Raw genomic sequence first — 26,715 nt, 5'->3', positions numbered from 1 at the left:
TGATGCTTTCAGGCTTGCCTGCTCACATGCCTACATAAAGTTCCAGCTGGTGAAACAGGAAGGCAATGGGAAAGGTGAGTTAAAGTGTGTGCGTGTATGTGCAATATACCACAGTCACGTTTGAAACTTCACAGCCTTCTTGTCATTGAACTCACAGTCAAGAGAAAGCATGTGCTGGAGGTGACGTTAATGGTACTCTTTCTTTTTTTAAAATGAGGAAGATGGGTGAAATTACTTAGGAGTGAAATGTTTAATACTTCATAGAGCGACTCCTCGTATTTATGAACTGAGAAGACAAGCTTGCACCATGTCTCGTGCCACTGGATGCTCTTCTGAAGGGGCAGGGGACTGTCGTCCCCGAGCAGCTGGTGGCGGCTCTGCTGGCAGCCCGGCAGAGCTGTGCAGGGACACTCGCTCAAAACGTGGCACGTGGGCCGGGTTCCACCAGCTCCGTTCTTCAGACCCCACTGGGTCTTCAGCAACATAATCGGAATCACTTTGGGGTGGTGACTTTTATACGGTTCTCCTAAGGATGAAAAGGAAGAAAAATGCCCTTTTGTTTTTTCTGGTACATGACAGGTTAAGTTTGAAGAGAAGCTTTCTGATATCACTTTGGCAAACCATATGCTTAACTTTCAGATTTACTATAAAAAGCCATTTCAGAGAACTGAGCTGACCAGGCTTTTAGGAGGATTTAACATAGTAATAAGTCTCCAATCCAAAATAGCTAAGCAGGCACAAACTGGGACAGGTGCCTCGCTCTCTTTTTAATACCCGTTTCCAGCCAGTGCTGACTCGTGCAGCGAGAGCGAGGGCTCCGCCAGCGCCGAGCGCGGTGCAGCTGGCCGGGAAGGCTGTCCGCTCTCCCTTCGCGTCCACCTCAGACGGAACGGTGGAGGCGGTGGAGAGAAACTGCACAATAATCCACTGGCCTGTAATTTCACAATTACCCAGCGCTTCGTCCCATCGCTGTTTAAACTATTAGAACCCCGCTTCCTTCTCAAAGGGAAAGTAATTCGTTTAGGCTGTGGTTTGGATGCTTACCCCTGAGAATTTAATGAAGAATAGGAGAGAGATTGTGATAGACGCGGTGCCCACTGCAGGGACGTGGCAGCGTGTGAAACCTGGGACCCCCTGGGACAGAGCTGGGGGTGGCAGGTGAGGGGCAGGTGACGTGTTACCAGGAGCATCAGCTCCTAAACTGAGCAGTTCTTACGCTTTATTTTTTAAAATCCTCCCTCTTTGGTCTCAGAATTAGAGACCTGTATGTGGTACCGTCCCACATCTGGAGCTGAGGTGAGGTGTCACAGCTGGAGACGGGGGAGTGAGCTTGGCTAGATAGGGCGTTACCTCCAGCGCTGCTTTCACTTGGGCTGGTGAGCAGCAGGCAAGCCGTGGAAACTTGCCTTTGCTTTAGAATGCCGTTTTCCTTTGAGCTTTACACATAGTGGCGGGCGTACCCTGCAGATCTTTACACACCGTCCTAACAACCTTTGTGCCGGTGCCGGGCAAACCCAGTGGCCGTACGGCGCTGGGCATGCCGAACCTTTCGGCAGGCAGGAACAAAATGGGAGTTTTTTAATATGGTTGTCAGGAGATGGTGCCAAGCAGCCTGCGCACCCTGCGCACAGCCTGGCAGGGCGAGGGGCGAGGGAGCAGCACCTGTTACCCGCTGTATACCAGAGGATGTTTCCCATCTTGCTTCCATCCTCTGCTTTGCTTCCTGTTGTATAACCAGGCACGTCCCTGTAGGACCATGACTCTGCACTACTCCAGTGATCTCATTAGGGAGGGGTGATTTCTTCCTCTTTTTTTTGCCTTGATTTCTGAAGCTTCCGTCACTTGGCACACGAGGAGGGAGTTGATGTCTGGAGGTAACGTGCAGCGCTCCTGGCCCGGGGGTCTGCGGGGAGCCCGGGCCACCAGCTGCCACACGGCGGCTCTTCGCAGGCTGGCTCCAGCTGTGAGCTGGAGCGGTGCCATTAGTTCCCAGCCGAAGATGCTGTTACCAGAACTCCTCCACCTTGTCAATAAAATGCTGCAAACATCTCTGTTAGCAGCATGACATCATTTTCCAGGGAAGAAGCTAACGATAAAGCCTCCAGCCTGGCAATCTTATCTTTTTTTTCCCCCTCTCAGGAGGGTGGGAAGAACGCCCCGAGCGCTCGGCATGCCATGCAGTAGCCGTGCTCGCCCTGCCTTGCGTTTCCCTCCAGAGTGTGACCCTTCCTCCTGCTTTGCTGTAATTGCTCCTACTTGAAGCCTGGTTCTGACTTGTCTCATTTCCTTTCCAGACGCGGATTTGGATCTCCAGCAGGCCCTCCACCAGTCCATCTTCATGCCTTCCCTGGCCTCTAACCCGACCCACCGGCTCCATCTCTGCTGGGAGCAGCACTGCAAGCTCTTGCCGGAGGTCTCGGGGCTCACGGCCAAACATGTGGCCAAGTGGAGCGTGGAAGAGGTGAGTTACCTGCTCCCTGCTCCGCTTTCCCAGGCTGTGGGAGTGACCGAGCCCTCCTCTGGAGTGCTAATTGGAGGATATTTTTCCTTTCCTAGGCAATGCTTTTCCGTTTGCTTTGCATATGCAACAGCTGACTTAGCTAGAAGTTACACCCAAGTCCCTTTGTGAGGGAGGGGAAGGATCCCTGTTAACCCTCTGGTGTCCATGGCTCATTTCCCTGAACAAGATTCCCTCCCTTCTTTTGTGTATTTAGCCCTTGATCTTTTAGTCCTCAGGCCTGGAACACTCTGCCAGCAGATTGCCTTTTCCTCCGATCTCCCTCCCTCTCCTGTGACTTTGCTGCTGATTCACGTTTACCTTGCAGATAATTCGGAGCCGTGCTGTGCAGACCCTCGCTCCTGCCGCGTCTCCCTCCCGATTCCCCCAGCACAACTGCCCCCGCCTGGCCTGGTTTGTGACGGGAGCGGCTGTGCGGTGGGGATGCGTCTGCACTCCCAGCTCTGGAAATGTCTCCTGTAATTAGGTGCTGTGTGACAAAGCCCCTGTCTTTTGTGTGCTGAGTAGTTGGTTTTTGCCTTGATGCCTTGGGCATAAATAATATTTGTATCTCTGCTTGGGAAGCGGTGACGATTTGGATCCTGGCACTTAATTGCAAGCCATTTAATTCAGGAGAAATGTGCTGTAATGTTGCGCTTGCAGGGATGCAGGAAAAAGGTGCTGTTCTTCATGGCCTATAGAGGAGCTTCAGAGACTTTTAGAAAGTGCATTTTCCCTGAGTGCCTCTTACATCAGATAAATCCAGTCTTGCTTTTGCTGTTGGTGCTGGGGGACCGCTCGGAGACTGGCGGGATCGCAGCGTCACGGGAGACGGGAACCACAGCGCTTGCGAAAGGGACAGAGCAATTAGTGTGGCTGGTGTAAAACTTGGTCCTTTTTTGTTGTGGTTTTGTGGGTTTTTTGTGATGAAGATGAGTTTGGATTAAATTCGTAGCAAGGAGGAAAAAAAATCTCTAAAAGCTTTGCTGTTAGTGTCCTTTGGAGAAAGCTTCCAGTCATTTTTCCAAAAGGTCTCTTAGAAAATCAGTTAAGGCAGAAGCAGTTAGTCCTCTGACGTGAAAAATCACCATCTCTTTCTTTTGGATAAAACATGGTTCATGGAAGAAGAGAGTTGGGATACAAGCCAAATAAAATTTGTCCTTTGCAGTTGACCTTTAAGGCAACCGCCGGGTAAATTTAACTGGATGTTAGTTTGATAACGGGCGAGCGTGGGCAGGGCCCGTGGGGCAGGAGCGCAGGGCACGCCGCGCAGAGCCATTCGGAACCCAGAGCGCACTCAGCGACCCCTGGGGCCTCGGCTGCCAGCAGCAGCGTGAACGGGCATTAAAGGGATGAGTCGCAGCACCGCAGTGCACTGGCTAAAGTCATTACAGGTTTTTGGCTTGAATTTCAGTAAAGTGGATCTGGTTTTGCAAATTATGCTCATCACAGATTCCCACAGGAATCAATTTGGTCTCTGTTTGAGCACTCGCAGGTTCAGCGTGTGCAGTGAACGTAGCCGCAGGTCTGGAAGATGAAAGCAGCAGGGCTGTCTGTGCTTTAGTGAGTCCAAAGTGGATTTGATCTGTCGGCATTTGGGCTCCTAACGTCTTCCTACAGGGCAAACATTTGCCTTTGGGTTGTGCTTTGAACTCTGCTGCACAAAGGAAGCCACTCTGCTGCTGCGAGACAGAGCAGCGGGGTGTCAAACTCTCCTTTGCTTTCAGACTGAGGAACTGGTTTTATTTTGTAAAACCCACATTAAGGAAAAAAAAATGTTGCTTCAATTCTCCATGGGCTGAGCAGCGCTGAAGTGGCGGAGCAGCAGTGGTGTTTAGGGGGCCTCAAGCGAAGAAACTCTGCTAACACTGAACCGTCAACAAGAGCAGTTATTAATACTTTATTTTAGCTTTGTTGTGTATCAAAAGCTTCCTGTCCTGTTTCCAGGGCACAGCTAGCGAGGGATACTGACTTGCAGAACGTTGGTTTTCTGTAGCCCACGGCGTTTTGTCGGCGTGCAGCGGCACGCCCTGTCCCCTCGGCCGCCGTGGCCCGGTCACCGTGCGGCGAAACGCGGGGCCGGGCGCGCGCCCTGCTCTCTGTGTTCTCCTCTTTCCCTCTCGTCTCCATTTCTGGAAAACCCCGGGACTCCTGTTTGTTCTGAAGGCCGCTCCTGTGGTGCAGAGTGCTCCCCGTGTCCTTCCAAGCGAGGTCTGGGACGGATCACAGGCCTGTCACTCGCTGCGGGTGACACTAGCCAGCAGCAGTTGCGCAGGACACAGGAGCCAGGCAGCCCGGGTCATTCCGCCCACCCCCAACACCACAGGCTCTAAAGGGCACCTGTCTGCTTTCCCCCAGGGCTCCACGTGTCTCTTAAATTCTGGAAGGTACCAGACCCTGCAGAAGGATTTGCTTTTGTGTTCTAATTATGGGGACACAGGATTCAAGAGGAGAGTAATATTTTGTTATTTGTTTATGAGTTTGCTCTTGTACAGAAGAAAATTTGGAGTCACTGCCTGATGGAGACGTGGACTTTAGGGGTTCCCTTTAAAATGGAGCTGTCTCCATCAGCAGAAGATAAGGGCAAAACACGCTCTGTTTTCAGATTGCATAACAGAGACAATGGAGTCGGAGCTGTTCACCAAAAATCGCCTCTGCCGGGGCAGAGGGAGCCGGGGCGCGCGCTGACCGCTCCGGGGCGGCGGGAGGAGCGAACGCTGGTCGAGTGGCGGGATCAGCTGGAGACGCGGTGACAGGATTAGGAGGGAGTCTGGCAATCCTGAGCTAAAGGGAAGCTCGTGTTTGACAGTGACCCCTCCTCACTGTTTGTCGGTGTTCATGGAGAAATGTCACATCTGCAATAACTCAAATGAATATGCCTCGTGAAACAGAGCTGTTCCTGCGAGGGAGCATCCAATTAGCGAGAGACGTTTGATCTGATTATGCCTCGATATACAAATCTCCTATGAAGCAGTGAAGCTGCAGCTGGAGAAGACAATAAGTATTAAGTCATCCTCCGCTGCATTCAGGGCCGTTCATTGCACTGCTTCGTGTTATATAACGTAACCCAAGGGCTGCTTGCATGTCTCTGGGGAGATTATTCTAAATGGTAACAGATTTCCTGCTTAGAAAGGTTTTCCCTAATGTGAAATGTAAAATTAACTTTTACTCATTTAATCCTGTTGGTTTCATCAATCCTGTGCCGCCCACCAGGGATTAAATAAACCCAAAACTCCTTTTCTTCGTGGCTCTCCTGCTTTCTGTACGTTGGTAAACCAGCAGTGCTCATTGCGTTGATTTATCTTGTCTCTCGAAGGCATGTCATCATGGGAAACTGTCTAAATCCTGGTTTTATTTTCCAGAAATACTGTAGCGAAAGTGAAGTTGTGTATGGGTTTAAAATAGCATTGCCATATATGGCTTTTAATCTGTAAAAATATTGTTGATATTTTATAAAGATCCTGTTGAGCAATGGAGGAACTGGACTGTTACAGAAAGATAAATGCTCCAAAGGCAAGACAGAAAGTACCACAGGTAGCCAGAATACGCTCTGCAGGGGTTGCAGCAACAACCCAGTAATGTTCTTTATATATACCCTTCATTAAAGAGAGAGCTCTAAGTATCAAAGTTTTAAAAATTCTTGCTTATAGAACTCATGTACAGAACTACAGCGTTTTTGTTCGAGGGCACCCCATTTTAACTGTGTGTGTTTCTCTTGTCCCAAACGTCGCTGCAGGTGGTGAGCTTCATCCAGCGGTTACCGGGCTGCAAAGAGCAAGCGTCTGTTTTCAGGGAAGAGGTAAGGCGAGGCCGGCCGAGTGCCGCGGCAGCGAGGGGTTTGTACCCCGCTCCTCTGGAGCTCCAGAGAACGCAGGCGTGCTCAGGCTTGTCACTGAAGTGCTGGTGGCATTTGGGAGGCAGCTTTCAGCATCCAGCACAGCTAATTACATTCTGCTGCTTTAAATTTCCCCTGCAGCTCTGATCACTGAGCTTATGCTTGACATCCTGTCTTGGACTATTGTGTGGAGGGTTTGGCATCGCTATAAAGATGTCCTGTTGGAGAGGGGCGATGAGATCTCATCGGCTCCCTCTGAGGAGCGCGTGTGCCTCTCTTGGAGAGGCTGGCAGGCGCGGGGTTTCCCAGGAACCGCTGGCCGGGGTGAGAGCGGGGGGGAACGTTCCCGCAGCAAGCGGCGGTTGGAAAATCGGAGTGTCTGCTGCGCGCGGAGTGTCCCGTCATCGCCACGGCTGCTGGGGAACCTGGGCTTAGCATGCTGCTTCTCTCGCACCATCGGCACGTTGGCTTCGTTGGGTGCTTTGGCTTCCAGGCGCGTCGCAGGTGTGGCTGGGAGATGCTTTATGAGCCCCTGGTGAATCTGCACAGGCGTGCCCCCCGTTCTGTCGCCCCAGCTCTGCGGCTGCAGGGAAGGGGCTGCGCCTGCTCTGCACCGAGGGAGAGCGCTGCACGCCGTGCTGACGGCAAAGGGCAGGTCTGTGGCAGATGACGGCTCCCGGGGCCGGCCGCCTTCGGGTGAATCAGCCTGTAGTGCGTTTTGTGGGAGTTCTGTATCTGTATTTTATTTTCCCTTATTTTAAAAAACATGCACACACACCAAATAAAAAGCAAAAGAAATGGAGGCTCCCAAAAAGCACTGTTAACAGCCACAGTGTAGGGGGCTGCTGTTTCATTGATATAGTGGGAATAATGACATTTATTCAAATGAAACAATCAGTGTAGCTGATAGTAAGAGGTGTGTTCTGATTTCTAGTGAAGATGGTCAGTAAAATGTAAGTAGCAAATCTTCTAACCAATCCAGCCCTTCACAATGCGTTTTATTTCTTCTAGCCATAATTTAAACAGGTCCTGAACACGGTGACAGCTTTCTGGTTCAGAGAGCAGATAACCGCGTTCTATTTTAATACCTTCTGCAGCCTCAAAGTACGATTCCCTCTGCCAAATGAGAGGGGCTTGGGCTGCTTTTCAGATTTATGCTCAAAGCAAATTGTCAGTCTGAAATTAAAACCCTTTGAGCAGTTTGGCTTTGGCCAGAATTCAGGTGTGAGCGACAGGGCCGCAGAACTGCGCCCGCGTTGCCCGTTAGCCGGAATCAGGAGAAGTGGATCCCTTGCAGGCTCCCTTGGCCGGGAGGGGCGTGAGTTACGGTGGGAGCGAAGAGAACAAATTGTGCACGGAATTTTAAAAACCATCCCAAGGAGATGGAACGAAGAAATTAACAATAAGGCACAGGCACTGATGTTGTGCTGTTTTCTGGGTCCAGTTCAGGGAAGATCTGTTTAAAATAAGCACCTCTGAGGCAATGCAGTGAAAATGAAGCATAGTAATAATATTGGACTCAAAAGCATTTTGAAATGTAGGACTGTTCTCCAGCACTTTACTGTTGACTCTGTTATTTAACTTCAGCAGCAGTCCGTTTGTTTCGGGCTGTTTTTGACACGTTCATTGCGGTGGTGCAGACTCCAGGCAGCGTGCAGATAGAATTGGGGGCCGCTGTGTGTGGACTGGGAGCGCCGCCGCCGTCTCTGTGCACGTGCTGGGGGGTGAGGAACTCGCCAATGGTCTCTTGTGCGGTTAGAGACTGGGAAACCGCATCTCCTGGCTCCCAGCTCTTTGCTCTAATTGTACGCTTGTCCAGGTTTATTCAGCGTAGCCTCTTCCACCAGTCATTGATGTCCAAAAAAGCTCTAGTTGTGAAGTCTACAGAAATAGAATTATTATTGTTCTGGATGAGTTGAGTGTCCGGTGGTGTCGTCTGCACTGGTGAACATCAAGTGAGAGGAGGAGACGCTGTCAGTCTCTGTAAATGGACTTTAATGGAATAACTTAGGGAGACACACATTGTTTGTGTCCATTAATCTTCAGCTTCTTCCCTGCAGTGTTTGGGGTTTATATTAATTATATCTGTGTTTTCTCTGTGGATGTTCTTGCAAAGCCAAGTAAATTTTTAACCTCTTCTTAATACGTTATGATTTCACTCGCTGTTAACTAGAGCATCCTGTGTTTTCACAAGGTAGTGTTTTTCACTTTCTCACTTGAAGTGAGAATCCTGCCTATCTCCTGATGTTAATCTTTACTTTGTTCTGTGTTTCCAACCTCCAGCAGATCGATGGTGAGGCTTTCCTGCTCCTCAACCAGAGCGACATCGTTAAAATCCTCAGCATCAAGCTGGGTCCTGCGCTGAAGATCTACAACGCCATTCTCATGTTCAAGTCTGCAGAGGAGAACTGAGACGAGCCCTTCGGCAGAGCCCACGGGGATCTTCAGCGGATCCAGCTTCGGCTTTGCAGCGTGCCCAGCAGGCAGATTGCAACGCTGAAGAACTTCTTAGACATATTTTGAGGACATAATAATCCTGCCACAGTCTGGAATACGGGGCAGCTTCACTTCCAAGAAGAGGATATTATTATATTTTGTAATTGCATTTGGTTTTGATATATCAATCTCTTTTTGAGATGTAGAAGAAACCTCCGGTTATAAGGGGAATCCAGGGTAGCACTGGTGGAGCTGCAACAGCGAGCAGAAAGCTCTGAGTAAAGTGGCCGCTGTGTCCAGTGATAGTGCCTGAGAGAGAGACTGTGTTATCACCAGCGTGTTTAATAGTCTGTATGTATAAAAACTCGAAGAAAGTGGGAAAAGGATGCACTTCAGAGCAACTCGCCTGTATCCGTCGATGCTGAGACCACAGAGCTGACCTTTTTGGGACTCATGTTTGAATTCCAGTGTCTCCTGGGTGTTCTCATGCCCTTGGCCCCCGGGCTGCTCACACCCCAGCTGGAAGGTGCTGTGGGCAAAGGGTTTTCACCAGCCGTGGTTTGCATCGTTTCTGGTAACAAGTAAAACGTTCTCATTCATGTCACCAGCGAGCAGGAAACAAGCCCTGTGTAGGTGGGCTTTGGGTGGGCAAGGGCCTCTCCAGAAATGTCTCCCACAGGAGACAAAGATCAGTGTTTCAGCTGTAATTCTCTTGTTGGCTGTTTGGACCAGGAACATCTTATGGCAAATTGGCACAATCAGGAGCTCCTGGGAATCTGATGGGTTGGTTTTGGTCACCTCCACTGTCAGGTGAATGCCAGGAATAGGAGCTGGAAGCCCAGCAGCAGCCAGCGTGTGCGTGTGGATGCAAACACATTTCCTAGAAGCTATTTGCTTTTATTTTTGAGCTATGGAAGCTCCTGACCACGTAGTGTTTTAGCCTTTTCAGCCCCCAGCTGGGCTCGGGCGTGTTCTGCAGTCGGTGTGCTGGAGCAGCAGGACGCGGCTCCTCTGCCGCTGTAGTGGCGAGGCAGGCAGAGCACACTGGGAATTCTGGAGGGGAAGTGGGGTTTAAACAGCAAAACGAGGGAAAATTCCTTCTCAAAAGAGAGAATTGATCTGTGTCAGGGAGGAAGCCGAGCCTGTGGCTGCATTCTGTCTGTGCTCTCCTGGTGGAGCGGGGAACGAGTGTTTCTTGCTCCACTCAAACTCAGAGCATCATTATATGAATGTGCCCACGGGACCATGATGTCCTGGGTGGGGGATTTCCACGCCGGCCCTTCCCGAGCTGTTCTCTTCCCGTGGAAGCCCTGGAAGAAGCGCTGGGCCCTGCTGGGGCTCCTCTCCGTGTTCCATCCGTGCCCGGCAGCGAGCTGGCTCCTCACTCTTCCTCTGGCTGCTCTCCCTGATAGGTATTTGCCTGTTCTGGAGTTTAGCTAGACCCACCTTAGCTAGGAGAGCCTTTTACCCCTCGTTCAGAGCTGCCAGGCTGAATCCTATGTGTGTGGAGCCTTCTGAGCGGAAGGCAGAAGGCAGCCGTGCCGTCAGCCTCTGCCCAGGCCTGCGTGGGTTTCTCAGGGCTCTGCATCCACCCGTAGGCACCTCAGACTCCATCCTGCAGCTGGCATCTCTGTCACCAGTGTTGTGCTGTAGTCCCAGCCCCGCAGCTTCTCGAGCGCTGTTGGGAACAGAAGGAACGCGCTGTCCGTGGCCGCGTGGGCGGTGACAAAGGGAACGCGCTTGGTCTTCCTTCCCCAGTCACTCCGTGTCCCTTGTCCAACGCTCCGGCTGCCGAGAAGGTCTGTGTGACTTCCCTAAAGTCCCGAGTTCCTTAAAACTGTAATAGAGACGAATCCACGCCTCTGAAGCCTTTCAGTCCTGGATTAATAGATAGAGCAATTTGTCTCCATACTCTATATTTTTGTATAAGGTGTTAAGGAGTTAAAGCCTTCAACAGAGAAGACATAGGGCTGGCGGGATATTTAACAGACAAAACATTACATATCAGCCAGGCAACTTCAGGAGAGAAATGCGATGCAGTGTTAAGGATTAGTTATGAATTTAATTTATTAAAATAGATTTTTGGTATGATAACCAGGATATTCACCAAAGAGTCACGTTCCCCTATCCCACTCTGCGCATCCAGCGTCAGTGCAAAGACCTGAACTGCAGGCGGCCCGTCCCGGGCCCGACACAACTCGCCTTCGGGGCGAAGCGAATGGTTCCCTGACAGCTGGAGCGGAGCAGCCGTGCCTGGATTGTGCTGTTCCGGCTCGCCACCCGCTTCCAAAATAGCGCCGAGCCTCCTTTGCCCCAGCGTGACCCCAGCCAGGTGGGGCGAGTGCGCTTGTGCTCTGTTCTGGTTTCCAGCGAGCAGGTCCTGCCAGATTTTCTGTTTTACCTCCTTCCTCTGGGAAGCCGAGCCGGAGGACAGCGGATTGCCCGCAGCAATAAAACAAAATGTAATATTATTTCATCTCTTTTACTATATATAGATAGAGGATGAAGAGAATCGGTGAACCAAGCAATGAGATTCTAGTCGCTGAAATTATTCAAACAGAAATCTTTAATCCTAGAGGCTTCCAAGCCAGCTGGATCAGGGATGAAAATGTGTACTTGGAGCTTGTTCAATGACAGCAAGAGTAGCACTTCAGCAGGAGGAAGGAGGAACCTTTTAGGGATAGAAGCAGGAGGAATGTGCTTCTTGTGCCTTTTTCTTTTGGTAATCCAATAATTGTCTTTGCAGAGCAAGCAAGAATGTGCACACATCTATGACTGACTCCTTTTCCAAATATAGCTATATCCTAATAAAATCAAGCAGCTTCACAATAATGCAAGGGCAGAAAGATTTCCAGTGTCTTCACTGGACGTGTTTAAAATTCCCTGATATTTACGAGGCAAAAATACAACCTAAACCAGGTCGTTTTGTAGCCCCGTACCTTAGGAATCCATTGGTTGCTGCTGCCGTTTTGCTTCTCAGTGGCTCGTTTTGCTGCCAGGCTGTGCCTGGCCGGGCCCGGCTCTGGCTGTTGGCAGCGCTGAGCCAGGCCTGTCCGGGCGCGCGGTCTGCACGTGCCTTTGCCTGCCTGGTGCCCTCTTGTCTGACTGGAAACGTGCACTCTGAAGCAGAAAGCCAGAAGTTGTAGCTCTGTGGTGCAAAAAGCTGAAACTGGTTAATGCCACCTGGCTCAGGAGGTTTTGTTGTCGGTGAAGCATCAGCAGAAACCAGCTGTGGGTCCAGCTGAGCCCAGAAGTCACGCAGAAATATGAATGTATTACTTGGAAGCAACCCAGAGCTGTGACAGCCTCCCGTGCACTTGGGAAGTCTCAGTTCTCAATTAAAATGGATCTTATTTCTGGATACGGTTTTGTTCCCATACCCCGGGTTTTGAAATCCAAAACGATCACATTTTTCTCTCTTTTCCCCTCCTCGGTAGGGAGTCCTGTTAGGTTTTTTCTGTGCCATGACCAGCGATCATCCTTGTGAAACAGCAGCAACGACCTCCTGCTCCGGGCAGTGAGTCGCATGGAAGCGGGACAGGGGAGCGTCGGCAGCACCGGCAGCGAAGCTCTACAGCCAAAGAAAACCCGACGTTGAGCCCGGGGATAAGCCAGTTCAGCTCTAGAAGATTTCCTGCCTGCTACTTCCATGCCCTGCTCGGGTTTATACGACAGAAAGCTTTAGAGATTTTGACATCCTCTCCGTCACGTGACGAGCGAGCTTATTTTGGAAATTCCTGTTCCTTGAGCTGGAAACGCGTGCAGGGGAAGGGAGCGAGTTGTCTGGGCCCAGCCTCTGCAACGTTTGCCTCTTTTAAACCAAATACTTGAGCTTTTTGACACTAGCCATGTCATTGCACTCCACTGACACTTCTTCTGGAAATGTGAATAAAATTAATATAAGTTGGAACCCGACTCGTTCTTTCCGTGCGGGAGCCCGAGCCCGGCCGGCGCTCGCAGGGAAGCTCGGACTTCCCCGGCTTTGTCCCCTCGTTTCCCCCCCTAAGCCTGGCAATGGAAACACGGGGCAGCGTTCTCGTCTCTTCCATCTCTTTTGTCGGGTGGAGCCAAGCGCACGTCGGAGCTGTCGGTGGTTGATAGCCGGGACAGCGTCAGCCTCGGCCAGCGCCGTCCGCCGCGGCTCACCCCCATTCCATCACATTTCTTGTTGCAGATCCTCCTACATCTGAGTGTTTAACGAAAACTAGCAAGGACTTGTTTTCAGTATGAATCTGTGTTAAAGCTCTGCATTTGGAGTCTCTGCGTCTGTTTTACCTTCCTCAGTGCCCTATTGGGCTTCTTCGCTGTGTCAGCTGTAACAACTTTAATTAACTCACCTGGGCATTTGTTTCTGCTCTAATTGTAATCAGCTGAGAAATTGCAAACCACTCGGCGACACTCAGTGGTTGGTTTTCCCCAGGGCCAGGTGGCAGAAGCTTTTGTCCTGATTGTCACAAAGGTGTTTCTGACAAGCCCGGAGGCTGGAGCCCAGGGCAGGAGGGGCCGGGGTGGCTGAGATCAGCAAACCCTTCAGAACTAAAAATACTGGAGAGCTGGCACGCAGCCATTGTTTCTAAACTGTCCCATCATCAGGGTAAACATTTGTTCTCATAGGTTTTTCCCTTCCAAGATTTTTTTACTTCTATTTAAACCTCGGCTTGTTTGCTTTTGTTACCGTGATTGGATTCCTCGCCGGGTTAACTTGGATGCTTGTTGCGTGCTCGGTAACATCAAATCTGGTTTTCCTTGCCGTGTTAGCCCCCTGGGCTCCTGGGCTGCCTGCCTGTGTCGTTGCACTTGTGAGATCTGAATTGCTCTGCAGAAGGGGTGTTTTTTAACCAAGATTTTGATGGAGAGCTCTTAACAGAACACGGTGCATTAGTCACCCGCCTGTCTGATTATATTTACAGAATATTCTGCTCAGGCAGACATGGAATTTTTTGTCCCAAGTCACATTTCTCCTTGGGCAGGAAAAACCTGTTGTTTATTTTTCGCCTGCTTGGACGCTCCCGTTGTTCTGTGGTCGGTCCTATGTTCCTCAGGCCTGCTTTTCCCCTCGTGCCGAGGCCCTGGCACAATTCCTGGTGGGGTTTGCACACCCACCCGAGGGGGCTCTGGTTTACGGTGAAGACGAAGGATGGTGGTGGGGATGTGCCACCTGCATCACTTTTTTGCACTGTCGTTTGGAGATTCAGGCTGGACATGGGGAAGGAATTGTTGCCCTGAGGGTGGTGAGAGCCTGGCCCAGGTACCCAGAGAGGTGGTGGATGAACCATCCCTGAGACACCCCAGACCAGGCTGGACGGGGCTCTGAGCAACCTGAGCTGGTGAAGATGTCCCTGTCATGGCAGGGGGGCACTGGGGGGCTGGGGAGGGCCTTCAACACAAACCGTTCTACAGTTGGATGGTCACTCCCCTCACATCCCTGGTTCCAGCCCTTCACACCAGCTGAGCCACCCCAGCAAAACTCTTCAAGCTCTGCCCGTCCCAAGTGCTCGTCAAGCCCCTGTAATTACACTGAGCTTTGGCAGCTGTGGCTCAAGGGCTGCATTGCACGTGCTCCGGTGGAACAGGTGAGCAAACCCGAGCCTGCACCTCCAGAAGAGACATCATCATCATCATCATCATCCTCCTCTTCCTCCTCCCTGTGGAGGACAGCGGTTCCCAGCTCTGCCGCGAGGTACGTGCACAAAGCTTCCCGTGTTGCCTTTCTCTGCTGCAGCGCTGCGTTTTCCCGTCGGGGAAGGTGTGACCTGCTTTGCTCACAGGGGATTGTGTGATTTTTATCGCTTGCCCAGAGCTTTGAGCAGCCCCCTCGTTCCTGTTAACGCTGCTGTGAAATTTGCCGAAGGGGCGAATGTGGCTGGTGGGGTAAAGCCAGCACCGGGGAAAAGGAGTCTTACCAGCCCCCGTGCAGCACGGGGAGTGCCCGGCCATCCTTGGGGCGTGCGGTGCAGCGGTGTCGGTGTTTGCGCGGTGTCGGTGTCCCCGCACCAGCATCCTCTGCCTTTACAGCCGGGGTGGTGGGAGGCTGCTGACCTTTGCTTTTGGAGTTTAAGAGCTGGTATTTGCAGACATGCTGGTCCTGTCCTCAAATAATGCACTTGTTTCACTATTTACTGGCTTTGCGTGTCGCTTCCCCTAATATTTCCTTACATCCTTGCCACCAAGCTCAGCCTCAGCTTATTAATTGCCCCACGATGGTTTGTCCTCTACATTATTCACCATCCAGACACTGTTAATGTAAGCAGGATGTTTTTTTCCTTTTGGAGACGGACACATTTGCTGCTGGAACGTTTCCAGCCGTTTCTCTGAGAAATGCACGGGAGGGGTGTCGGTGCCGCAGCCCCGAGGGGCTGGCGTGGGGGGTCCGGTGTCCCCTCCGCAAACCCCTTCTCCACCAGCTCCCGTCCTGGCCCGTGGTACCGGCGCCTCCGGTCGCGTGGGTGTTGTGCTTCCACCAGGGCTTGTCCTCAAACACAAGGTTGTGGTTTCACCAGGGCTGCCAAAACGCCTCCGCTTCGTGCTCCGTCCTGAAACGCAGATGAAGGTTTTCTCCAGGGCTCGGGTACCGGGTTTTGCTGTCCCTGGCGGACGCGGGGCAGGGCAGCTGCGCTATGTCTGTGCGCTACAGAGCGGGACCACACAGCTGTTCAATGAGTCTCTAGATGGTGTTTGCGCCACCTTGAACTCGTCTCTCTTAGGGATGGAATTGAAAAGGGCCAGAGAATGGATGAATATACATGTCCCTTTTCCGGAGCGCATCTCTGCTGCTGGTCATTGGCTGGGAAGGTCTCGCTCTTTGGTTTCAGTGAAGAACTTTTCAAGTGTCTTCAGAACAAACAAAACAGCTGAAACATTGATTTTTTTTTTTTTTTAATTTAATTTTTTAATTTCTTCTTCCCATGAAATGAATTATTTTCCTCCTCCTTGCACTGCACCAGAGCACCATGGGCTGAAACAATGAACCTGATTAGTCTTTAGAGCTCAGTAGCACCTGCTCGGTTTTCCTCCCTGGGTTGTTTTGCCCCTGTCCTGCCTGCTCGGCTCCGCCGCCCTGTGCGGCCCCTTCCCCGTCAGTCAATTCTTCATGCAGTCGGTTAACTCTGCCACTATCCCACAATCAGTGCTCTTCTCATCCGTGAACGCTGCACACGTGGGTGACCCCACAGGCTTCTCCTGCTCTCTACCCCCATCCTGGAGAGCAGGAGCTGAGGGGAGACCTTCTGATCTCTGAACTGCCTGAAAGGAGCTTGGAGCCAGGGGGGTCGGGCTCTGCTCCCCAGGAACAAGCGCCAGGAGCAGAGGAAACGGCCTCAAGTTGCACCAGGGGAGGTTGAGGTTGGATCTGGGAACAATTTCTTCCCCAGAGGGCTGTGGGGCATTGGAACATTATAAACTTGGGTCTGGAGCTTCTGCAGAGCTTGTGGCAATAGCCAAGAGGAGTATAATACGCTAATGTCCCCCCAAAACCAATATCGCCCAGCTGGAGACTCTTGACACGGCAAAAGAACAAACCTTGGCTCTCGTTCCAGGTGTTGTGCTTATTGAACACCCAAACCATCAGGGTATCACAGCCTTACCACAGAGCTGGGAATATGTGTTTAAGTCCTTCTGGGTGGTGGAAATTGGGTAACGGTGTCTTTGCAGAGGAATACGATGTAGTGAATTGAATTCTCGGGGCGCCTTTGATCTTGCAGAGTCCTCAGCCAGAGCAGTAGCAAGTGCATCCCTTTAAGAAAACATGTCTGGTTAGGATCATTTACAGCTTCCTCTGGAACAAGATTTACAATAGGAGACCTCCCCTTCAAAGCGGCGGCTTTGTTTAGCAGTAAAATTGATAAATTACTGGAAGGGATAAAGAAAACAAAGTCTTATTTTGATCCCGTGGGGCAAGACCTGCTATGGCAGAGATACTTTGCAAATAATGGTAGTTTTACCTTCTATTATCCCATCACAGAAGCCAAACAGCTTTCGACCTTGAGGGACCTTGTGCTGCTCTTGCCCGGTTTCATAGGAAACCATCACCCAGATGGATGGAGACCCATCTGCCGGCAGCTGCGACACGGAGCGCCCGCGCTCGGCTGGAGGGCACGCGAGGACAAGAACTGCAGCCCGAGCCGCTCCGCGCACGCGAGCGCTGTCTGCTCGGCCCGCTCCCCGGCACGGAGCGGGACGGGATCTCTGTGATCCGCTCCAGGACACGCGGGGCGATGTCAGAAGTGCGATTGGTTTCAACTGGCGTCGCTGAATGTCTGAGGCAACTCAGCCCCCGTGCTGGTCGAGGGAGAAGAAACCAGCGTCTGTGGCAACAAGGGGATCCCCCTTCTCTCACACAGCTGTTTTGGGGTCGGACGTGTGGAAACGCTGACTTTCCGCTCGCTCTCGGGAGAGCCCGGCGGACGGCAGAGGTCGGGCATGGTGAATCCCCACAGGCAAAGTGCACGGGATGCGTCCGCTGGTATTTATTGCACGGGTTGTTACAATAGCACGGCGGGATTTTCCACTGCAGGACGCGATGAACCTCGAAAGGCTCCTGGCGGCGTTCGGCGGGGTTGGCTCTTGGTAGATCACCAGCCGGGCCGCACCGCGGCGGGTCGGGGATGGGGCGCCTGGCTCGGGCGGTCCCGAGACGAGCCGTTGGAGATCTTTCCTCTGGGGCAGGAGGGTTAATAAATGTTAATAAATGTGCTGCTGCTCAGACAGCTCGGCGTAAATCCATAGATGGAAAAATTCAATAGTTGCACATGAGATCATGAAATAATCCCAAAAGAATGAAAAACCCCTGCTCCGATACCCCTGTGGGAGCTCGGTGTCAGCAGGACTCATAAAATCACCACTTGAGCCCTTGGCAGAGTGTTAATTATTTTTCTGCCTATTAGTGTGATTGCTCCAGCGCCTGTTAGCAGGGTTAGCGGATTACTCTCCAAATGGCTCCTTCTTTCCCTGGTTCTCGTCTGGACGCAGGCGCCTGGAGATCACATCCGAGTCTTCTGCTCAACCTGGCGTGCGAGCTCTCTGCTCAGCAGCTGGTCCCTTCCCCGGAGCACTGGGAGTCGAGCCCGCTGTGGAGCCTGGAGATGCCAAAGGAGTTTGCACTGGGAGAACTCCGAGGTTTGTGAGCCTATTTGTTCCCTCTTCTCCAGAAAATCATCCCAAATTTCGCGTCATTTCTAGGAAGATTAATCAGCATTTTATAAGGGAAAGCGGCACCGACAGCTGAGTTCCCTCTCGCCAAGGGGTTGTTTCTTCCCCGGAATTGCTTCTCTCTGGACGGCAGCCGAGGCCAGGCTGTTCTGTGGTTGCTGTTTAATTAGCTCCGAGTTCTTCTAGCGCAAGTGTGGATCTACATAAATCAGCAGTAGTGGTCTCTGTAAGCACCTTTGTAAGGAGCAAAGCTTTGTAAGGCACAGTTTCCCCACCTTCCCTCTGCGCCTGCACGTTTCCTCTTCACCCTGTTTCTTGCCCTTTTCTTTGTAACTGTTTTTAATTCCTAGTCGTTGGTTTCTGTGTCTGGGTCAGGATCTGCAGCCAAGTGCCACGTAGCAGGAGGGAATAGATGGCGCGTGGGTGGCTCAGACCCAACACGTGCCCCGTGAAAAGGAAAGATGCTGCTTTTGGTTCCCGCCTTCGGCCCCAGAGACGCTCCAACAACTGAACTTGGCTCCTTGGCGGGAGTCAATTGCACCCAATGCAATTGCACCCAATGTGCCTGCAAACACCATCGGAAGAGGTGCCATTTAGCAGCTCAAGAAAAGCCTGCAGAGAACCAGCTTTCTTCAGACTATCGGTCCTCAGGGAGCAATCGCGCGTGCAATATTCAGCGGGACAGGGAAAGCAGCGCGGAAAGAGCCATAAATATCTCCAGGAAAGGTATCTCTGATGGAGACAATGAGGCTGAAGAGGATCAGAGCTCTGGAGAGGCTCCTCCACGAGACCCTCACTGATCCCCCTCTCGTCCATGCTTGTGGTGGGAGAAACGCACGGTGTTCACCCACAACGTGGCGGTACTTCGGGCGCCAGGGAGGTTTCCAAGCGCCCGAACCTTTGTGGGGAGCAGAGGGCCGGAGGGAGCGGGGCAGCCCGTGCACGCAGCTGCGCAGCACAGCCCTAATCTCATTACAGTATTTTCCATAACATTACAACACTGACATAATTATTACAGGATTTTCCATTAGCCAGACCATAATTGAAAACTTGCTGGGGAAAACAGTGTCAGGTTGCTGAAATGGAAGTTACCCCTTTTGCTCCCAAAAAGCCCTCTGGTTTTTGGTTATCCCTGCTCAGTCCCTCCCGGGTCCCTTTGCTGGTGCTTGGTCCTTGGGTGGCCATAAAACACCTTCACTCTGAAATCAGCACAACTTAATCCTCTCCAGAGGGATTATAGCCGGAGTTTGTCACGGCTGCTGATGCCTTTGCACTGGTGTCCAATCGGCTGTGACCGTCTGGGACTCGCGCTAGGCTGCAACGACCCGCTGGAGTTACAAATATATATGTATGTATACATATATATAAATATATAGGCAGGCATGGACTGGGATGGGTTGTACGAGGTGTCTGTTGTCTTCTAGGTAAAACGTCTCAGCAAAGTGCGGTAACTGGTGTTACTTCACCTCCTGAATGTCTGTCTGTGAACCTACCCCCCCAGCCCAGGCAGCCCCGTCCTTTCCGGGGAGAGAAAACTCCCAGTGCCAAGACGCTCCAGCCGAGGGCTCGGAACCTCGCTGAGGCCGGGCGGCACGGAGCCAGACCTTGCAATGGAAAGGGCCGGGCTGCTTTAGTTGCAAACAGCGTTACTGGCTTTGCTTGTGGAAGGGCTGGTGCTGTGACTGAGCCCGTCCCAGGCGAGCGGGAGCTCACGGTGGCTGCTCCCGCCTCTGGAGAAGCAGCTTTTGGATGTTTCTCCCCAAAAGCCGAAGCTCGTGATGGAGCAGCACAAGGAGCCACCAGCGAGTTGTGCAGCCAACCCTGCCCCAGCAAACGCTCTCCGTGCGGCAGGCAGGCTGGCTTTGCACACCTGCTCGTTAGCGTGTGGGGTTAATTACGCGCATGAAGGGCAGGAGGCTGGCAGCGGGGGGAGCGTGTGTGTCTGTGTGCGTGGCGGTGGGGCAGTCGCGGTTGCCGTGTGGAGCCCGGGATGCTGGGCTGGGAGCCGGCAGAGCTCAGTTCTCACGAAGGGTTTGGGCTGCAGAATGTGGTTTTTGTGGGCACCTTTTCCCCAAGGCTGCGAGCCCGGGCGCTGGCGGGGCAGCTCGTACAGGGATGTTTGTGCACCGTCGCTGTAAGAAGTTGAAGGAGTGTGGTTCACCCCTCGTGCTGTTTTGAATGGGGGCAGCGAGGACGCCGCGGCACAGCCCGGCCCTGCGGGCGCCGCCGGCTCCCGGTGCGGCCGGTGAGAGGGATCCAAGAGCCACCGCCACCATCCTGCCCCGTGCCCAGAGCCGCAGCTCCCTCTGCGCACCCGCACGGGGAAAGACCTCACAGATTTGGGTCCAAAAGCACCTTTTTTATCCCCAGTCTCGTTGCCTGTCCTCAGAGCCCTCTGGTTCTGGCGGTTTCACCTGGGCAGGCTCCAGCTGGCGGTTCCGTTTGTCTGGGCTGCATTAAGCGCCTGGCAGGTTGCGATGGTAAGTGCATGCAGTTCTTCCAAAATCCGTTTCCTCCCCGGTGAGACGCCGGGTCCCCGCGGGCTGGCGGCCGCCACGTTCTGCAGCATCCCAGTGGCCTTCCGCAGCAGCCGCTGGTCACGGCCGCGCCTGCTGGAGCTCCCACATCCTGCTTCTCCTGGTGCATATGGAAAAGCGGGATTGCAGATCGGTCATCTGGGCTTTTTCTTGCATCCCATCAGCTGCGGCTCTGCTTGTTTATATTTAGAAAATAGTGTATTGAAGGTATATACCTGTTGCTAATAGATACTTCAACTGAGGTCAAAGTATGTTACGTCTTGCGGAGGGGAAATGCAATTAAAAGCTCTTTATGCCAATAATAATTAAACAAGTGCATTTATTAGCCAGGACAGCTCCATTTTTGGTGAGCATTGGTGGGACCTGGGGGTGACGAGTGGGATGGCGTTGATGGTGAAGCATCCCACGTGGGGTTTCTGCTCTGGAGTGAACAACGGGGCGTCCAGCGCGTGCGCAGCAGCCGGGGGGGACGGAAACTGGGGTTTACACCCCCAGGCTCCTGCTTTCCTGCAGCGGGAGATGACAACAAATGCATCAACCCCCCACTCGCCCGCATCCCGCATTGGCCCCTCTCTGCCCGCCACGTTTGCATCATGGAACAGGGTGGAGTGATGTCCCTGGGCCTCGGCCCCCAGCCGCTCGGCTCCTCCTGCCCGGGCTGTGAGCACAACTTCCTCCTCTGTCCGGGGAGGGGGAAGATTTTCCCCTCCCTCCTCTGATGCTGCATCTCTTCCCCTCTCTGGGAATAATTATAGCTGCTCAGGAAACGCCAAGGAGCGGCAGCAAAAGAAACCGCTGCCTTTTCCTTCTTCCTTCCTCCTTATGCACCAGCCAGAACCAATTAGACCCATGGAAGCTCCTTCCTGCTTCCCTTTTAATTTCAGACCCTCCGGTAAGAGGAGACACGATAAAATGCAAGATTAAATGCCTAATACTGAGGATTTGGGATTACCGAGGTCAGGCTGGACGGCTGGAGGACGCATGTGGTTGAAGAGGGGGTTGAAGCGGTGGTGCCTTCCCGCGCCTTCCCTCCCGTCCGCAGCATCGAACGGGGAGGGCGAGCGTGGAACCGGCACAGCCCCGTCGGAAACGAAAAGCTCTGCTCACCGGTGTTCAGGGCTGGACTTGAGGGCGTTTGTGCGTGGGGCTGGGGCTGAGGTCCAAAATCCTGGCCCATAGCAGGGTGGGGGGCCGAGGGTCTTAAATTTGTAGGTAACGGCATTGAATAGCCCCCATCATAGAGCAACCGTAGGTCGTGGTGACATCCCCTCCGCTTCTCTCTCCGTACGGGAGGGTTTCAGGCTTTGATGGCTGGAAAGATGCTGCTGATTTATTCATGGCCACTTCCCGCCCATTAGCTTTAATAGCTCTCACTGCTCTCCTCGGTTTTGGAGCCCGTCCTGTCCCTGCCCGCCTTTGCTGGGAAGGCCGAGCACCGGACATGCTGGAGCACAAATAGTTTCTTGGAAATCTCCGTTGTGCCGGGTTTACACCCTCAGCGTCTGACCTTTCCAGCGTGGAAGGAGGGGTGCCAGCAAATGTCCCCTCTGCTGCTTCTTCCCCTTGATCTTCTCACTCAAGAGAAGAAAATTGCGGAGATGAAATCGCGGAGAAGCTGCTCTGCCTTCCTCCCAGCTGCTCGCCGGCAGTGCCATATGGCAAATGAGCTCGGCTCTGGCTCTTTTGCGGTGGAAATGGGCCCTGTGGGTGAATCCCAGCCTTGCGCAAGCCCCATGGCCGTTATTGAGACCACCCCATCCCATCTCGCTGAGCAGCCGAGGGGGCCCCAGGACCTGCCCGGGGAGGGGAGAATCAAGTGTTTGGGACAAAGCTGCCATGTCTGAGGTGCCACTGAATGCCGGGGTGCTGCTGCCCTTCGTTCCTGCTTGGCTCCCAGCCCATCGCCCCCTCTGCGCCCACGGCTGTTTGCTTCCAGCCCCGCTCCCGGAGCGTCCAGGTGCTTGAGACGGGACGTTCAGCACAAGACAATTCTGTGTCCTGCTTGGGGGGACGTGGTCACCTCTGCCAAGAGGGTCCCTCCATCGGGCTGCGAACAGGGGACAGCAAGCTGCAAATGAAGGGCTGGTGCTAACGAGGGCATGGTTTAATAAGGGGGGGTCGGGAGGCACAGCAGAGTTGGAGATCTCTCGGGCAGGACGGGACGCCGTGTACCCGCCTGTCCCTGCCTGTGCCGCAAAGCAGGAGTGGGCTGGAGATACAAATGGCTCCCCCAAGAGCCACCTGGAGCTGGAGTTGTTGTGGTGGCTCATTTTGAAATGAAAAGGCAATCTCAGAATATTGCATTTCTGTGAAATACCCCATCCCAGCTTTAGCTGAAGCACTTCATTCCAGCTTTTATTTTTGTTACTTCAACATTAGCAAGCACTAATGCTTAGCAATTTAGAACATAACCGAAATGACAAACCAAAATATTTTGATGTGGGAACCTCTCCGAAATCTGGGAAAGAGCTCGAAGGGTGAGTCTTTGGGTGCATTTCGGGATAATCCTTCCTAGATGGTCTCCTCTTCCTGTCAGGAGTCGGATCTTGGTCCCTCGTGTGACCAAGCAAACGAAGTTATGGGCAGATGCAGCAATTTCAGAGCAAAACCCCTCTCCTGAATGCTTCTGGATGCTTAAAGTTAGGGCACGGACCCCCAGCCTTGGCCGTGCACCAGGTGGTGGGTACGTACAGGATGGGAGCGAGCACCTCCAGCTCTGTTCTGTCCGTGACACGCATTGCGTGTTCTGCTTTAGAGAGACACCGGGTGAAATTGAAACCAGCTCCAGCTCAGATTTCCTCCCCCAGCTTGTGCTAACGGTGCATCGTTGGAGCTGGAAATGCGATGGCCAAGTGGCTTCTGGCTGACGCTGGTCCCGGGGCTGCAGCGCCTGGTCGCCGCTCCTCCTGCTCCTCATCCTCCTCATCCTCCTGCTCCTCATCCTCCTCATCCTCCTCATCCTCCTGCTCCTCATCCTCCTGCTCCTCATCCTCCTGCTCCTTATCCTCCTGCTCTTCATCCTCCTCCTCCTCCTCCTCCTCCTCCTCCGGGCTGCTGAGCATCAGGAATGTAAATGCAGCAGGCAATGTTATCTTCCCAAATATTTTCTGTCAAGCGTGGATACGTTTCTGTGGCCTTTCAGTCGCATGAAACTTGACAGAGCTGTGTTTTGGCCTGAAGTTATCGGCTTGATGTTCCCTTCAACTGGAAAATGTTCCTTTTTGGTTGTTTGTACAGAAGGAATGATTCTTTCCGCGGAGCTGTGTGACCCGAGAGCTGGTCAGGCGAGGAGGAATTGCTTTACATGGCAGCGGAGGAGAGATCCCGTACATCAGATCCCACCTTGTCTCCTGGACGAGAACTGCTGGGTAAAGAATGAAATACAGCGTCACCCAGCACAGTGTGACGTGCAAGACAGGAAGAGTTTGCAAAACAGGATTATAAATCAGTGGGAAGAGAGGAGGCATTTAACTGAAAGCCTTGGGAATATATTAAAACTCTTTTTTTTAATTGGGTTAACTCATATTAATCTGTGAAAATATGCAGGTTTTCTTCTACGTGGAGACGAGTGGCATTTCCAGAACTCAAGTCTTTAGGCTTTTCCAAGTTCTTAGTGAAAAGCTGGAGATAATTACTTTTCCAGGAACATAAAGATAATGACTCCACATTTACAGAACATGATTAATAACAAGGCTGTGTATATTTACAGTCACCACTGAAACGGGGCCACGTCCGAGGCGCCCGCGGAGCCTTTTATCCCCGGGTGCTGTGGATCTGGCGCTGTGGTTGTATCCGGCGTCATACCAAAGAAATCCCTCGGAAAGGGCCTGTGGGGAGATGCCGGCTTGTCTCCCCGCTCCTGAGGCCGTGCCCAGAGCTCCTGCCCTGGCATCACGGCATGGGGGAATGGCTTTTGCCCCTTTTCTCAGCGGCGACCTTGTGAATACCAGGGGGGCTGCTGCAGCATCTCCTGCGGGATGGATGTTGGTGGAAATGGGATGGAATCCCCCGTGCCCTGCAAGTGCCGGCTGCCAGCAGGGAGGGGATGGATGGTGGTCGGACTCCTCGGCTGGAGGGTGATTCCAGCCACACAGTTTTCTGTTTCTTCCCGGTGCCCCATGACCGTGGGCCAAGGATGCGGCAGCGAGGAATAGCCATCAAGAGGCTTTTTTTAACCTCCATGGCTGACTTGGTTGTGGGAATACATCACGTCCCGGCGCTGTGCATCAACTGCCCCATTAGTAGGGAAATGCTGGTTGTGTAGCTTGTGCTTTTTCACGGCCGCAGCTCCGGGGCTGAGCAGATCGGGTGACCCATCCAGCGCCACCCGACCCCCGGGGCAGCATCGCCCGTCCAGCGCCACCCGACCCCCGGGGCAGCATTGCCCACCCCACCCAACGGAGAAGCCCATGGGGGTCCCTCAGCCAGCAGGGGCCCAACCAACAAGAAATGTCACTGCCGAGCCCACTGCCCAAAATACCTGCGTGGGCGGTGACCCTGCCCTAGCGCAGGTTGGCCGATGCCTCTGCCAGATCGGGGACACCGCCAGGGCTCCTCTCCCCCGGCTCTGCTAATGGGGACAGATCCGCAGCCCCGGGGAGTCGATGCCAAATCCCGCTCCAACAGCTGTATGTTCTCCAGCATGAGTCATCCCCACCCCGAGCTGCAGCCTCTCCATAATAACATTCCTCCTCTCTGATCTCAGCTCCTGGCTGGGGTTGCTCGCTCTCTGGTTCTCCTTCCTCCCTCCACACGGTTCCTCCTGCCCAGGCCCCAGCGCAGAGCAGAGGAGGCTCTGCCAGACCTTGGAACAAGGTGGAATCACATCCCTTTCGTCCCTCAAAATCAAGAGAATGTGCCCAATTACCATGAGATTTGTTTTTCCTCTCTCTGAAGACAGCAACATCGATTCTTTTCCATATCATCTTTTGTTTTTCCTCCCCATCCAAGATGTGTGTGTAAGAGCAACGACTGCCCACCCTTTCCCAGAGCATCAGGGAAGATGCTCTGAGCTTTCAGCCCTGCATGTCTCTGGTCCGATGAGATCTGCCCCAAAGCCGCCCCCTGGCCCCTTCCTGCCCTCCCTGCTGTCACTTCTGTCCACAGTGGGTTCTTTTCTCCCCTTTCCCTCTCTGCTCCCCAGAAGTGGTTCGTCTGCCTCTCCCTGTGTGAGCTGGGAGCCAGCCGGAGCTCGTCCCCTGCGCCGTCCAGCTTGAACCCCTGGAGAGCCACTGGCAGCTGCCCTCTCCCCTGTTCCTGCCTCTGACATGTTTTCTCACACTAACGGCAAACCCAGGGGACACCGACCACCTCTGAGCATCGCTGGGTGAGCTGCACTGGGGAAATGGCTTTGGGCGGGCTCCAGAGCAGGGACGGGCAGCGCCTGTGCCAGCTCACGCCGCCCTGACCCTGCTCCCGAAGCTGCCAGTGCCGGGCTCTCGCCGCTTCCCCCCGGCTGTTTGGCCAGCTCCGCCTGGCACAGGTACAGCTTCTGAATGGAAACCAAATTTTGCTCAAAAGCATTATTTTCTTCTGGATTGTGGAGTGCCCAGATGGTCTCCAGCAGTAACGAAGGGAGACCTTGAACGTGCCAGTTGAACAGCGTGAAAAGCCAGAGTCAAATATCTGGGCAGTTGTGTTTGTTGGCTTGTCAGGATGAGACGCGGATGACTGAGGCATCGCTGCAGTCTAGCGGTGCAGCCGGCACCTTGAGCCTGCAGCTGTAATCCCTCATTGCTCAATAAGTTCCAAAGTTTCCCAAATGATGCTTTAACCGAGCCTGGCAGGGGAAGGTGACACCGTGCAGCATCTCTGCAGCATAACCCAGAACTGGGGCTGTTCTCTCGTCATTGACTCGCTGGATGATGCTCCCCTGCCAAAGACGGGCGAGGAACCTGGTGTCCTGTGCCCCATTTCTGAGCGTTACCCCTAGAACCCTCCCCTGGGCGCTGCTCCCCCCGCAGAGCCGACTGGGTTCTGGATCTGCCTGCGGAGCGCGGGGCACTGGTGGCAAAGTCATGCGGGGCGTTGCAGGGTTGTTTCTTGTGGCTCCGTGGGGAGAGCGGGGGCCTTGTTTGGTGCTCTGAGGTTTACCACAGCTGTTGGGAAGAGGGGGAACGCAAGCTCGGTACATTTTTAATTGAAGGCTGATAAACAGCTGCTATGCCTGCAAAATATCAGTGGTTTGAGAGTGTAATGGGGCCGAAGCTACTCAGCATTTACCAGTGCATTGTGTTGGGGTGTTGGTGCGTGAATATGTTGGT

At 53.1% G+C, this 26,715-nt stretch overlaps 2 protein-coding genes across 10 annotated transcripts in view; both read left to right on the top strand.

The window, feature by feature from the left end:
• The window catches only part of LOC102096692 (lethal(3)malignant brain tumor-like protein 1), a 35,382-nt gene extending 22,704 nt beyond the window's left edge, over nt 1–12,678 (top strand). For 5 of the 7 annotated variants that reach the window (XM_065041305.1, XM_021297541.2, XM_065041306.1 and 2 more), the window contains 4 exons: nt 13–74; nt 2,295–2,461; nt 6,234–6,296; nt 8,616–12,678. In XM_065041305.1, the coding sequence (XP_064897377.1) occupies nt 13–74; nt 2,295–2,461; nt 6,234–6,296; nt 8,616–8,744 (421 nt within the window). In that variant the 3' untranslated portion in view covers nt 8,745–12,678. The other 2 variants (XM_065041304.1, XM_065041307.1) reach the window with 2 other exon arrangements.
• Nucleotides 1–26,715, top strand: part of MECR (mitochondrial trans-2-enoyl-CoA reductase) — a 182,136-nt gene that overhangs the window by 39,763 nt on the left and 115,658 nt on the right. The gene's annotated exons all lie outside the window — the stretch shown is intronic.

Source organism: Columba livia, chromosome 26, assembly GCF_036013475.1.
Source record: "Columba livia isolate bColLiv1 breed racing homer chromosome 26, bColLiv1.pat.W.v2, whole genome shotgun sequence".
NCBI lineage: Eukaryota > Metazoa > Chordata > Aves > Columbiformes > Columbidae > Columba > Columba livia.
This window is presented reverse-complemented; position numbering and strand designations above follow the sequence as displayed.